General features: G+C 60.1%; 1 protein-coding gene across 6 annotated transcripts; it reads right to left on the bottom strand.

The window, feature by feature from the left end:
- Window positions 1-71: 71 nt before the first annotated feature.
- On the bottom strand, window positions 72-10,651 carry LZTS2 (leucine zipper tumor suppressor 2). Of its 6 annotated transcripts, XM_059398378.1 has the most exons (6): window positions 10,150-10,239; window positions 9,325-9,397; window positions 4,339-4,788; window positions 3,039-3,701; window positions 2,204-2,461; window positions 72-1,437 (listed from the first exon to the last, which is right to left on the bottom strand). In XM_059398378.1, exons 3-6 carry the CDS (start codon window positions 4,744-4,746, stop codon window positions 754-756), a joined length of 2,013 nt encoding a protein of 670 aa, XP_059254361.1. In that variant the 5' UTR covers window positions 4,747-4,788; window positions 9,325-9,397; window positions 10,150-10,239; the 3' UTR covers window positions 72-753. The 6 variants fall into 6 exon arrangements, with proteins under 6 accessions (XP_059254361.1, XP_059254363.1, XP_059254360.1 ...); XM_059398380.1 differs by lacking the exons at window positions 9,325-9,397; window positions 10,150-10,239 and adding an exon at window positions 10,554-10,651; XM_059398377.1 differs by lacking the exon at window positions 9,325-9,397 and having other exon boundaries at window positions 10,150-10,238.
- Between the last annotated feature and the right edge of the window lie 1,949 nt (window positions 10,652-12,600).

Here is a 12,600-nt window from a genome sequence, read left to right as displayed (position 1 = left end):
AGCCAGCAAATTGGAGCGGGAGCTGCGAGGAGGGGTCAAGTAAGTTCCCATCTCTACCTAGCACACTCGTCTTTTTTTTAAAAACAAAAAAAAATTTTTTTTAATTTTTTTTCTTTGGGTTTGTACAAGAAATTTACAGTGTGGAAAAATATACAAGTGAAAACGAGGCCATAAACCTGGGTGTGGGGAGGGGCCCCTTGGTCACAAACACAAATAAACAAGACAATTCTGAGTTCTTCCTTTGGTCTGACTACAGCCCCCTCGCCCTAGGAGAGAGGCTGCAGGGCTGGAGCATGGGGGTCAGACCCCAGTCCCAGCCCTGGCCCCCGACCCCCGACATAGGCAGAGAGGGGGCAGGCACATCTGGAGCAGCTGGTGCTATCTGGCTCTCTCTGGCTTTGGGGTAGGGGAGAGTGTGGAAAGGAGGGACCCCCCTCCTCCTCCCAGCCCCCCCCCCCCACTCCCTCGTCAGGGACAAATGCAGTTGGCAGAGTGGCAATGGCAGCAGCAGGAGGGGTGGGATAGGTCAAGTAAGGAGGAGCCTCTGTGAGACAGTGAAACGGGGACCTTCAAGGGGGCTAATCTTGCTCAACCTAGTCAGAGGGCTGCCCCCAGGGCCCTGGCAGAGGCCCAGAAGCCTGGATCCTGGAGCACGAGCGGCTCTGGGGCCCTTAGACCCGGGGGACCTCCGTGGCCCCAAGGTTCCCGCCCCACTGCAGTCAAGCTCCCTGCTGCTCCAGGATGCCAAGGGCCCTAGATCTCGGTGGCAGTGATCTCCTCCAGGCAGATGCAGGGGGCCGGCTCGGCCAGGCCCAGGTCAGCGAGCTCCCGGGCCTCCAGCTCCAGGCTGAGCTGCTGCAGCTCCTGCTCCAGCTGCCGGTTACGCCGGTACATCTGGACATAGTTGTGCTGCAGCTGCTTCTGGTAGCGGATCACCTGCTCCTTCTCCGCCTGCCAGGCCAGCCGCTCCCCCTCAAAGCTGTCCCGCTGCTCCTCCCCGCGCCGCCGCTCCCGTTGCAACTCTGCCCGCAGCCGTTCCACCTGGGCCCGCAGGCTGCCCCCGACCCCCGAGGCTGCCCGCTGTGCCTTGGCTTCATCACTCTCTGCCAGGAGGAAAGGGTCCGTGGTGGTAGGTGGCCCAGGTGGTTCCCGGAGTCCAGCTGCCTCCGTGTCCAATTGGCCAGCTTTCTCTCGGAGCCGCTCGGCCTCCTGGCGGTGCCGCTGCAGCTCCTGGGAACAGGCCTCCAGCTCCAGCTCCCGGGCCCGGGCGGCCTCCTGCAGGCCCCGAGCTCGGCCCTCGCTGACCCGGAGTGCAGCTCGGGCCTCTCGCAGCGCCACCCGCAGGGCCACCAGCTCACTGCCCTTCTGCACCAGCTCTGCCTGGGACTCCTTCAGCTGCTGCTTCAGCAGGGAGATCTCACCTGACTTCTGGCACACCTAGGAGTGGGAGGGGGTTGGGAAGCCTAGTGAGAAGTTTTTTCCCACAGGCTTGGGCCCCGAGATCATGCAGGCTCTCCGGGGACAGTTTGTTTGATCCTGACACCCACTACATGGACAGACACACTGAGGCAAGCCTAGTGACATGTCCAAGGTCATACGGCTAGTAAGTGGCAGAAGTAAAACGCAGACCCAGATCTTTTTCCTTCAAAGCAGGTGACTTCCAACCATCATGACGCACTGCAGAGCCCCAGGGACTGGCTGGTGGCAGATTGTGCAGGCATGGGAGCCACCAAGAGGCACCCCAGCGTTGTGGGGAAATGCGCAGATGCTGGAACCACACGGCCCGGGTTGTGATCTCAACTCTGCCACTGACTAGCAATCATTCCGGGCTCCAGTCCTTCTCAGCTCAGAAATGGAGATGAACAACAGCCACCTCACAAGGCTGCTCTGAGGATCACAAGATCCACTCTTTAAGTAACAGCTAGAAAGTTCTGGGCGCAGAGCAGGCTACACTCCTATTCTTACTGGTTGGGAGGCAGTGGACGGAATTGCCACTGGCTATGTGAGCACTCGACCTGACTCGAGGACACCTACAATGGTGGCAAAAGGAGACCCTCCCCCTACCCAGAAAGGGAAGCCTGAGGGGGATCTTCATCTCCAGGAGGTGAGGACGGGGAGGATCTCTGGGAGTAGCAGGCTGGAGGGGGAGTGGTATGGCTAGACCCTTTGAGCCCCACTCCCCGCCCCTCCTGGCCTGGCCCACCTCCCACTTGGTCTCCTCGAGCCGTGGCCCAAGCTCCCGCTGTTCCCGCTCAAAGGTGGCACAGCGCCGCTCCAGCTGCTCCCGTTCCTGCAACAGCTGCGCGAAGTCATCCTGCAGCTGGCGCTTCTCCTGCTGCAGCTGGAACACCTGCAGCTGGAGCAGCTGTTGGGCCCGCTGCGCCCGCTGGGCCTGGGCGGTGCTGTCGTCCCGCAGCGTCTCGCGTTCCCGTGGCCAGTGCCGCTGCCGCTCCTCGTAGGCCTGGGGACAGAAGGCAGACCTGGGTCCCAGCAGCTCCCCTCCACATCCAGCACCCTCCCGCCATGGCTTTCCACCACTCCCAGGTCACTGAGTGCTCTAGCAGCCTATGGCTGGGCTCAGGGACAGGAGACCCCACTCAGCCATGAGAAAAATTAGGGTAACTCTAGTCATGACCACTTCTAAGATTCTAGAAACGTCCAGAATAGCAAACGCTTCTGCAGGAATTCCTAGGTGCCAGGCGTCATTCTAAGCACTCCACAGCCTTTGCCTGACTTAATCCTCATAATAACCCTAGGAGGCCAGAAATCTCCCCATCTATAGCTGAGGGAAACTAGGCTCAGCACCTTGAAGTGTCTCGCTCAAGTCTGAAAGACAATCAATGGCGGTGCTGGCTGGGCATCCTCACCCCCCTGCAGGTGGAGCCCGACAGCTGGGCGGAGGACTCCCCAACACCTCACCGGCATCCCCCGCCCCCCCCCCCCACCGTGTCCCCTCAGCACACACAGAAATGCTCCTGGGACTCCCAGCTCCTGTGGATGTCCTGCCACACCACCCCCGTTATTGCTGCTGGCCACACCTGGCACATGGTCACCTCACTCTCGTCCAGACTGTCCCGCAGCTGCTGCAGCTCTGCCTCACGGTCGTGGAGCTTTCCTTCCAGGACACTGTGCAGCAGGGCCTCATCCGAAGGGGGGGGGGGGGGGGGGGGGGGGGGGGGGGAACGCTCCCCACAGGAGCTGCTGTCAGGGGAGGCCCGGGTGCCGCTGCCCAAGAGCCCCCCAGCCACACGGCCTCCCAGGGAGCCTGTGCTCTTGCTGGAGGAAGATCGACCACTGTCCGAGTGGGAGGGCCCAGTCGGGGCCCCTCGGGCTGGTCCAGGCAGCGCCCCCCGCCCGGGGCCGTGGGAGGGCAGGTGCCCACCAGGGGAGTGGCTGGCTGGCTCGGCACCCCCGGTGCTGTAGGTGGGCAGGCTGGACAGTGAGTTTCGGCCTGAGTCAGACAGTGTCCCCGATGGGCAGCCGCTGGCCCAGCCACTCAGTGCCAAGGGTTTGTCAGCAGCCGAGGAGGAGGAGGAAGAGGAGGACGAGGCAGGGCCCCCAAACAGCTGTGTTAGGCTGCCCTGGCTCCCAGACAGTCCGGCGGCCCGAGGACCCAGGAAGCTAGGTAGGGATGGTGCCCCTCGAGGTTTGGGTAGCACTGGCTTGAAGGCTGTTGGGCGGATCAGGATTTTCTCCATGTTCTGAAATGAGGTGCCACGTGACACTGGGGATGAGCTGCCCGATCTTTCAAAATCCTTGTCATACTCCCTGCCCTCCCATCTGGGGTCCCCGATCCCCACGCATTAATACTAACTGCTACCAACAGCTGAGGGCCTCCTGACATCCCTTATATCAAGCCATTTAAAAGGCTCGTCTCCAATCATCCCAACAGTCATAGGATAAGATATGATCACTACGCCCATACTACAGAAGAGCAAGTGGAGTTGAAGGCCTTATTAAGGAGGCAAAGTTAAAGGCCTTATTCACAGTCAGATTCACAGCTGTTGCATTTGCAGGAGTCGGAGCAGCTCGCCTCTGAGCACATGTCATGTGACAGGGACCAGGCTCAACACTGACATACGTCATGTGATGGAATGCTCTCGACCATCACTGGAGAGCTGACATGGTGTGTCCACATTACAAATACAGAACCTCGGGCTCAGAAAGGTCAAGTGACTTCCCTGAGGTCATGTAGCCAGAACGAGGCCGAGCTGGGATTGGAACCCACGTCTGGTGACTCTGCAGCCCACATCTCTCCTCTAAATTGGCCCCCAAATTCCAGCTTCTTCAGGGGGCTCCCGATTCCACCCTGGCCCCAAAGAAAAGGCTGGTCCTCACCTTCTCCAGCTTTCCAGAGACAGGGATGAGCTTGGGTGGGGGGCCGCGGAGATGGGCACTGCGTGCCCGCTGTTCTCGGGCATCCTCAATGTCACTGCTCGGGCTGGGGGGTGACTCTGCCCGGAAGTCCTCGTTGATGTAGGTGAAACTGGTGGCAGGGACAGCCTTCCTAGGGGGCACAGCTGGGCACAGCGGCTCCTGTGCCTCATAGCCACCCCGTAGCAGGCCATCCTGCTGGCGGAAGAAGGTAGGCCCAGGGGGGCCGTGGTGGCGGGGAGGCGCTGGCCCCCCGGGGCAGGGCCGGCCTGAGATGAGGCTGCTCACGCTGCCCATGGCTGGAGCTTGTGGGGCAGTGGTGGCCTCAGGAGCGGGCTCCAGTGGCACTGGCAGAGTCTGTACAATGGCCATGGCGACAGAGGCTCAGGCCTGGCCAAGGGCCTCCAGGGGAACCTGTGAGCAGGGCAGCGGTGTCAGAGTCCTTTCACCTTGAGCCCCTCCCTATACAAGTCCCTGAGTCCCTCTCCTGACCCCTTGTCCCACATCAAACAGCTTCCTGACATCAGTCCATGATGCCCTGATCCCCCAGGGCTCCTTCTCCAAGCACTGGCAGGAAACTCAGATCTTCCTGGGATCCAGATCACCGCCCAGCTCCGGCCTGAATAGGGCTAAGGGCTGACCCTACCAAGCAAAGACGATGAGGGGAAGGTAGGCCTGGTGGTTATGCAGGGCCCCAGCCCAAACCTGCATCCCTCCCAGAGGCTGGGACGCCAATTTAGGAGGGAGTTCTCTACCAACGCCCAGCACAGGTTCCCAGTCCCCTGGGACAGGTGGCCTCATTAGAGGATACTTGGGGCAGAAGCAACCTCAGGGACACAGCAACTCAGATGGTAATTAGCGAATAAAGAGCCAAGGCCAGGCAGTGCCCAGCCTCCCCTGAGCTGGGCCTCAGTTTCTCCCAGACAGAGAGGCGGCAAGGGTGGAGCTGGCCAAACGAGTAACCCAGAGCTTTTAGGGAGCCCACAGGTGCCCTCTGGGGTCTCCTGCCTTCTAGAGGTGGATGCAGCCTCATGCTTGCTTCCATGCCAACTCCTAGCCTCACCACACCTAATGAGTCTGGCCTACAGGAGCCCAGACTGGGCTGCCGCCAACCTCTGGTTCTGTGAAACCATCCAGCTTTAGACATTTCTCCGAGAAGCCCCTAGGGGATGAGGATGGAAGCCCCACCACCACCCACCATCACAGCAGCTGTTCGCAGATCTCCCTTCCCTGGAACCCCCAGGGAAGAGGGCTCCACCTCCCCAGGCTCTGCTCCTTCCCGGAAGGGGACAGCAAGCCTCCACCCGGAACTCCCTCCCCAGTCCGGAGGCCGAAGACCAGGACTCCGGCATCTGCTGAAGTCATCATGCAGAGCAGGGGCCAAGAAGTGGACAGAGAATCGCACAGGAATAGGAGTTTGTGTTTGTACTTATCTGTGTGTGTGAGACCGTGCATGAGTACTTAACAATGTGTGGATGTGAAAAGTGAAAATGTCAGGAATTAGTGTGTGTATGTGCCTGTTTGAGCAGCCGTATCAATACATTTCTATTATTCATATGTGCAGATTAACACGTCATATGAGAGTACGAGTGTGCATCGGGATCCCTCAGAAAATATGTAAAAGTAATAACTGTGTCTATGATACATGAATTTGTGGTGTATGAGCTCAACTATCTTGAGTGTCTTTGGATGGATGTCCCTTCAGGTACACATGAGTTTGTATGTAAAACTCCCTGTATCTTACATGAGCATACGAAGAGGAAAGTGAGGGTGCACAAGTATGTGCAGAGGAGTGTGTGTGTGTGCGTGTGTACAGAGCATGTGTGAGAGTGGGTAGGAGCCTGGGTGAAAGCAGGGCCAACTGCGTGAGCAGGAGCCTGGTTCTTGTCACTCACTGGAGTGTGGGGAAAGGAGACACACATTATCTGACTCCTTTGCCTGGTCTGGCCTCCTTTCGGGCTGGTATTCCCCTAGGCCTACCCTCCACCTCCCTACCAAGTGAAAGGACCCTGAGAACCAGGAAGGTATCCAGACTGAAGCCAGAGGAGCTAGGGGTTGGGACCTGGGGAAGAGTAGAGCCCACTACCAAGGGCCAGACCTGGGCTAAGCAGATGGCACATGCCATCTCCTGCCCTCTCCCGCACCACTCGAGGGCACAGAGAAAGCTGTGGGGAAGGGGATTCTTAGGGGGCAATGGAGGTTGGCACCTCTGTCCACATTTGCCCACTTCAGTGAGCCCTGAGAAAGTGAGAAATAAGGGCAGGAGAGAGACAGACTCAGAGAAAGACAGAGACCCCAAAGACAAGAGACAAAGACTCAGAGAGGCCCCAGGGTCAGGCAGACAAGGAGACAAGCTGACCCAGTGAGCCTGGGTCCCTGAATCCCATCCCATGGAGCCAGGGGCCCCTAAACCCAGAAAAGATAGAAAAACTGGAACCTACGAGCCAGACACCCAGGGAGCCAGGGCCAGGCCTCTGGAAAGCCAGGCCCAGCCAGCCCGGCTCCAAGAGCGGGAGCCCGAGAGAGAAGGAGGGGCAAGTGGAGGCTCCATTTTGAGAAATGCGTTGCGGCTGTGGGAGAGGGAACCCCTGGCTCCCCCCAGCACTCCCTGAGTAATCACTCTGGCCCAGCACACGCACACACACCCCCTTGGGCTGGGGGCACCGAGCGCTGGGTTCAGCCAGTGCCCGAGGCAGGTCTGGCTAAGCTGAACTCCCACAAACCTGTTTTGGGGGCTGAAGAGTTGGGGAAAGTCTCCCCCCACCAAACTCCAAAGACCGGTCAAGCGGGATCAAGTCTGGGATCACCAGTTCCCATTCCGCGACGGGAAGCCAGAGGCCCCAACCCACCCTGTAAAGCCTCCCCCCCTTCATTAAGTGGGGGCGGCAGGGGGCTGCCGCCTCCCCACCCGCCCTCCGCCGCGCAGAAGTTGGGGGCACCCCCAGGTCGCCTCCCAGCCCCGGCCCCCCCTCACCTCCGCCGCGCCGCTCCATGCTCAGTCCCGGGCCGCCCCCAGCGCTCCACAGGCGCGCCGCCCGGCTCCAGCCCGCGCGCGGCCACTCGGAGCCGCCCGGCCCGGCCCGGCCCCGCCTCCGCGGCGCCCCCCGGCCCGACCGGCCCCCGTCCGGCCCGAGTGGGCGGCGCAGCGCGGGGGAGGGGTCCGAGGGGCGTCCCCGCCCCGGGCGCGGACACGCGCAGGCACCCGGCGTCACGCGAGGCTGGCGGGACGCACGCGGGGCCCGCGCCGCGGGACTCAAGATCACCCCCCAACAACCTCCTTAGCCCGGTCGGCTCAGGACTCGGTAGCGGCGGCGGGTCACCCTCTACCCCTACTCGGGCCCCGGGGCCAGCGGCAGCTGGTCATTGTTCGAGCACAAAGGACCAGGCGCCACGGCGGCCGCCCTTCCCCCTCCGTTCCTCCGGTCGAAGCCTGCCCCACAAGACACTCTGCGGCTTCAGAGTCCAGAGCGGGACGCCGAGGGTCAGCTGCCCCCACGCCTCGGCTGCTGGAACCCTGCTCCCCAGGACAGGTCGGGGACCCAGGCTCGGGCACCCAGGCTCGGGCCCTGCCTGCCCCACCCCCAGCGGTTGATGGAGGCATATTCGGACTTGCGGAGGTGGCGCCACCTGGCGACACATTCGGAGAATACACCGTCATCCCCCCAGCCTTGGGGGCCCCTACCTGGCTCCCCAGCACTGTACCCTCTCGACCCCGCGAGCCCAGGCCTGCCCCGGGCGCGGCTGTCTGCTCCCCAGCCTTCCTTCAGAACCATTTGTTAAGAGAGAGGTCATTGCTGGGAGAGAGAGGCAGCCCCTGCCCCCTCCCCCCATGACTGGGGTGAGGCGGTCCAAACCTACAGTCCAAACCTACACCAGCCTCACAGCTGACAACACTCCTCTGTCTTCTCCGGTCACAGATATTCTCACCCTCTTGCAAACAACACAGTCTTCATAACACCCACACGACCTTTCCCACATTCAGTCCCATGCAGCCACAACCACAGTCTCATCCATCACGTGGTTCCATGTTCCTTCTTTCCATAATCTTTCAGTCTCACACACAGACATACCTGGGTGTCACACACCTTGCTGTGCACAGTCTTTCACATCGACTCAAAGCCCTTCCTACACAGACACAATTTTAAATGGGCTTCCTCTCCTAAGCCTCTTCCACACACTGGTGGTCTCCTTCAGTCAGACAACTTACACACACACACACACACACACACACACGCACGCACGTGGTGTTTTACAAACATTTTACCACACAGACTTTCCTCCAGGGGTCTCTGTGCCCCAGTCAGGTCAGCTGACACCCACACCCCTGGGCAAGGAGCTCCTCCCACCCCCTACTTGCATCCCCACCCCCAAGGCCAAGGCCTGCCAGAACTCCTCTGCCCCAGGAAGGAGCATCCCCCCCTTCCAGGCCACAGCCCTGGCCGGCTCTCAGCTCTATTTTTAGCTCCATGGAAAGGGTTGTTTTTCTTTCTTTTTCCCTGGAAAGGGAGACATAGCCCAACCACCCTCAGGCTCACCCCAGACCCTGATCCTCACAAGAACAGATTGAGCCCCTCTCCCCAGTAAAGACCCCCTCCTCTGGCCTTGCCCTGGTCCCAGCCTCTTGGGGGACCAGGAGCCTCCTCCCCTTTCTGGCAGCCAGCCCAGAAGCTCAGGCAGCAGCTGGGCTCAGCATGTGTGGAGGGGTGGAGGGTGGGGCAGAGAAGGAGGCACAGGGCCGCTGCCCACTCCCTCATTCCCTGGGGGAGGGGGCTCATCCTCCCTTCTAGGCGAGGGACATAGGCCCACTCCCGTATTTAAGGGACATTTACCCTCATGCATTCTCCGGGAATGGAGGGCTTCCACTCTTGCACGAGTGGGCTTTCTGCTCCTACAGTGAGAGGAGGGGCTCTCCCTTCTGCAAGTTGGGGTGGTGGTAGGAAGGGGACCCACCGGCGCTCAGGCAGCTGCTCCCCAGACTGGAGGTATGATGCGGGGGCTGCTGTACACTGCCGTCCAGCGATACCTTCAGGGATGAGGGCACCATGAACACGTTGGGGTGAAGGAAGGAGAGGAGCCCAGGTAACCCCACCGAGCCCTACAGTCTTTCGTTCTGTGCTACCCGGACTCCAGGGGGCGTTGTGTTCCCATTTCTGGGGGAAGGCTTAACGTTTCAAGGCGGAGAATGGAATACAGCCCGGCAGGAGATCTCGCAGACTCGCCCAGGACTGGGGAGGCCGGTCCTCGCCCAGCTGCGGGGGTGGGGGAGCACAGCCCACTTGTCTGCGAAGCGATCACGTGCTCAGCGCCTGTTTACGTCTTAGTCTTCACCTGTGGGCGGCCAGGAAGCAGGAACCTCCGGAGTTGTCCCACCCGGCCCGCCCCCATCGGCGATCGCCGGGCAGCCCTTTTCTCCCACCCCCGTCAAGTACGCGACAGCAGAGCACCCGGTCCGCTGGGGGTCCCTGTGGGCCCGTGGCGCTGCTCCAGGGACTGCAAGGGTAACCCACAGGGCGCGTCCTTTCCGGAGTGCACGTGTGTTCGTGTGTTCGTGTGTCCCAAGTGCGTGGGTCTGTCTGCGCGCGTGTATGGACCCGTCGGCGAGTTTCCGTGTCGATTCCCTGTTCAGGCTCCTCGCCTGCACCCCCCCACCCCCAGTCCAGAGTGGGACCCCCTTCTCACTCCGACCCCCGGCTTCCCTAGACCGGGAAAGTTCGCTCCGGAGCCGGGATGTGCGGGAGGCTGGAGTTCCGACACCTCCACCGCCCCACCACTCACCCCGCGCCACCTGCGCCGCTGCTCCAGCTCCCGCCCAGCTCCTGCTCCAGCACGGGGACCTCCTCGCAGCAGATCCGCCGGCTCGCAGCCAGCTCCGGGCTCCGGACTCCGGGCGCCCGCCTGGCCCGGCCTGGTAGAGCGGGGCGGGGCGGGGCGGCTGAGGCCGCGCCCCCGACCCAGGGAGGGGAGTGGTCTGCCCAGCACACCCCCTACCCCCCAACAGCCGACCTGGTACCCAGCCCCGCGGGAGCTCGGCGGTGGTGAGGCTGCCTCTCTGGCCTCCGACTTCACAGCTTTCTGGATTTGGTTTTCGACGTGGGGGAAGGGACGACCAGCACGTGACCGAGAACTACACTACCTGGCTGCCCTAACCCGGTCCGCGATAGGGATTTACTGCCACCTGCCTTGCCCGGTAGGGAATCAGGCCGGACCCACTCCGCGCATTCCCCAGGAGCAAGGAAAACCCCTAGGAAGCAGACAAAGACCGCTCGGGTTTCACCAAAACAGACCCCGCCCCGCCCTCCGGTCGGTCGGAACTGCCCTAGCAGAACCAGCATCTCCCCTCCCCCCTGAGCAGGAGTCCGCCCAGGTGAGCCTGTTTGCCCGACCTGGCCCCCCACAGAGCAGGGCCAGGCTTCCCTTCTACTCCCGAAGTTCCACCCACATGCACAAACAGGAAGTTGCACGGTACGGCGGGGTGGCACCTAGGGCTCCCTCCGGCACTCAAGGCAGCCTGTGGCAGGGTACCTACAGCTATCTGGGCCGTACTTGCAGCCTGAGTACTTGGGCAGCCGGAGTCCAGTGAATTTAATCTCTTCTCAAACCCATCTGTAGTAAAGAAGCTGCTAGAGGACCCAAGATGCCCCCTCACAAATATGACGCTAAATCTGAGGACAGGGCTGTAGATGCAGTTGGCCCCTTTGTGGCCAGGCCCTTCCTGATCTCTCAGGGAGATCAGGATATAGGCAGAGCCCAAGTAATTTGCCTAGATCCACTCTGGTTGGGCACAGGGACAGTGGCTCCCAAGGACCTTACACAGGACCCAGGGATCCCCCACTGCTTTCTAGGCTCCAGGGACTCCTGAACACACTTTGAACTAATCTTGATGTGAGTTTAGGACAGGTGTGCAGCGGAATGTGTTTGCGTAGGGGGTGGGTGTGGGGGAGCATTAACTTCCCCTGCCATCATTCTGGTTTGTGCTGTGTGTGGGGAGTCTGCTAGGAGGGCTGGGCAAGACAAACAGGCAAGTTGTATCTACTCTTCTATCCCCAATTCACAGAGACCTCAAAAAGGTCCCCTAATGGAAATCCCTAAAGGATTTCCTGAGAGAGAACACACCAGGCATTCCCAGTAAACCAGAGTCCTCAGAGGTAGGAATGACCTGGTGGTGTACATCTGGAACACATGGCTGACGTTCAATGTTACAGACCCTGGGTGAGGCAGAGACCAGCCAGCGGCTGGGAATGATTACTGCAGGATTAGGAGGACTGGCTCCAGCCAGTCTGGGAGAGACCCCCAAGAAGGGAGGCCCTGGAGGAGCTACCCCCTCCCCCCTACCGCAGGTTCTTCCCCAGAGAGCAGCTTTGTTTCAGGGTCTGTTTTGGGAGACAGATGTAGCCACAGTTCTCACACACAATAGACCAGAAACCCCAGAGCCTTCCACAGGGCCCCAGAAGCAGCCCCGTTGGTGGACTGGGAGGACTTCATAAGGCAGCCCTGCTTCAAGGGAACAGGAAACCTCTGCCCACCCTTACAAAAGTCTTCTCCCCAGTCCCCTCAGAACATCTTGCATTTTGACCATCCCTGCATGCAAATCTAAAGTGAAAAATGGGACTTTAGGGTATCAGAGGAAGTGAGATGGGAAAGTGCCCTCATTTAAAACTATTTCTGACAAGGTCTCTAACTTTACAATCTCCTTCAGTACTTGTTAAAAAAGAGGAATCCTGCACCTTTCCTCAGACCTCCAAAATTAGAAACGTCTGTGCATGCTTACTGGAGAGTAGGCCCTAGGTTCTGCATTTTTAAAGAGCCCCAAGAGTTTTGACACATACGAACATAAGAGAAACATTTGAGCATACAAGGACAAGGAAAATGGACGGAGAGCCAGATAAGAAGCCACTGAGTATGAATCCACATTGAGAGGTCATTGAGTGGCTCGTATCACCTAGGGACAGCTGGTCAGGCAGGGCCCAGGCATGTGGCCCAGTGACTCACACCTCTGCCACAGATCACATGGATATCCTCAGGGGAGATAGGGATAAAGAGGCACCATCCTGTCATCCCTAAGCCAAGAAGAGGCATAAAGGGATGTGTGGGTCAAGGTCCTTTAATGCCTCTGCTTCCTTGGGGGTGCACAGCTCAAAGATTCTCAATTCAAAGCAAGAAGGAAATCCAGTTATAGGCTGGGGAGACACCTGGTGGACAAACAAGAAAAAACACAGAAACAAAGGC

The sequence above is a fragment of the Mustela nigripes genome, chromosome 4 (genome assembly GCF_022355385.1).
Source record: "Mustela nigripes isolate SB6536 chromosome 4, MUSNIG.SB6536, whole genome shotgun sequence".
In the NCBI taxonomy this organism is placed as follows: Eukaryota; Metazoa; Chordata; class Mammalia; order Carnivora; family Mustelidae; genus Mustela; species Mustela nigripes.
Note: the sequence above shows the minus strand (reverse complement) of the source record. Positions and strands in the feature narration are given on the sequence as shown.

Bases quoted from the DNA above. Each gene is read 5' to 3' on its own strand.
- LZTS2 (XM_059398380.1), bottom strand. From the start codon at position 4,746: ATGGCCATTGTACAGACTCTGCCAGTGCCACTGGAGCCCGCTCCTGAG. The intron at 3,702-4,338 runs GTGAGGACCAGC...ACCTCATTTCAG, and splicing joins TCTCTGGAAAGCTGGAGAAG to AACATGGAGAAAATCCTGAT. The intron at 2,462-3,038 runs GTGTGGCCAGCA...TTCTGTCCCCAG, and splicing joins GTGAGGTGACCATGTGCCAG to GCCTACGAGGAGCGGCAGCG.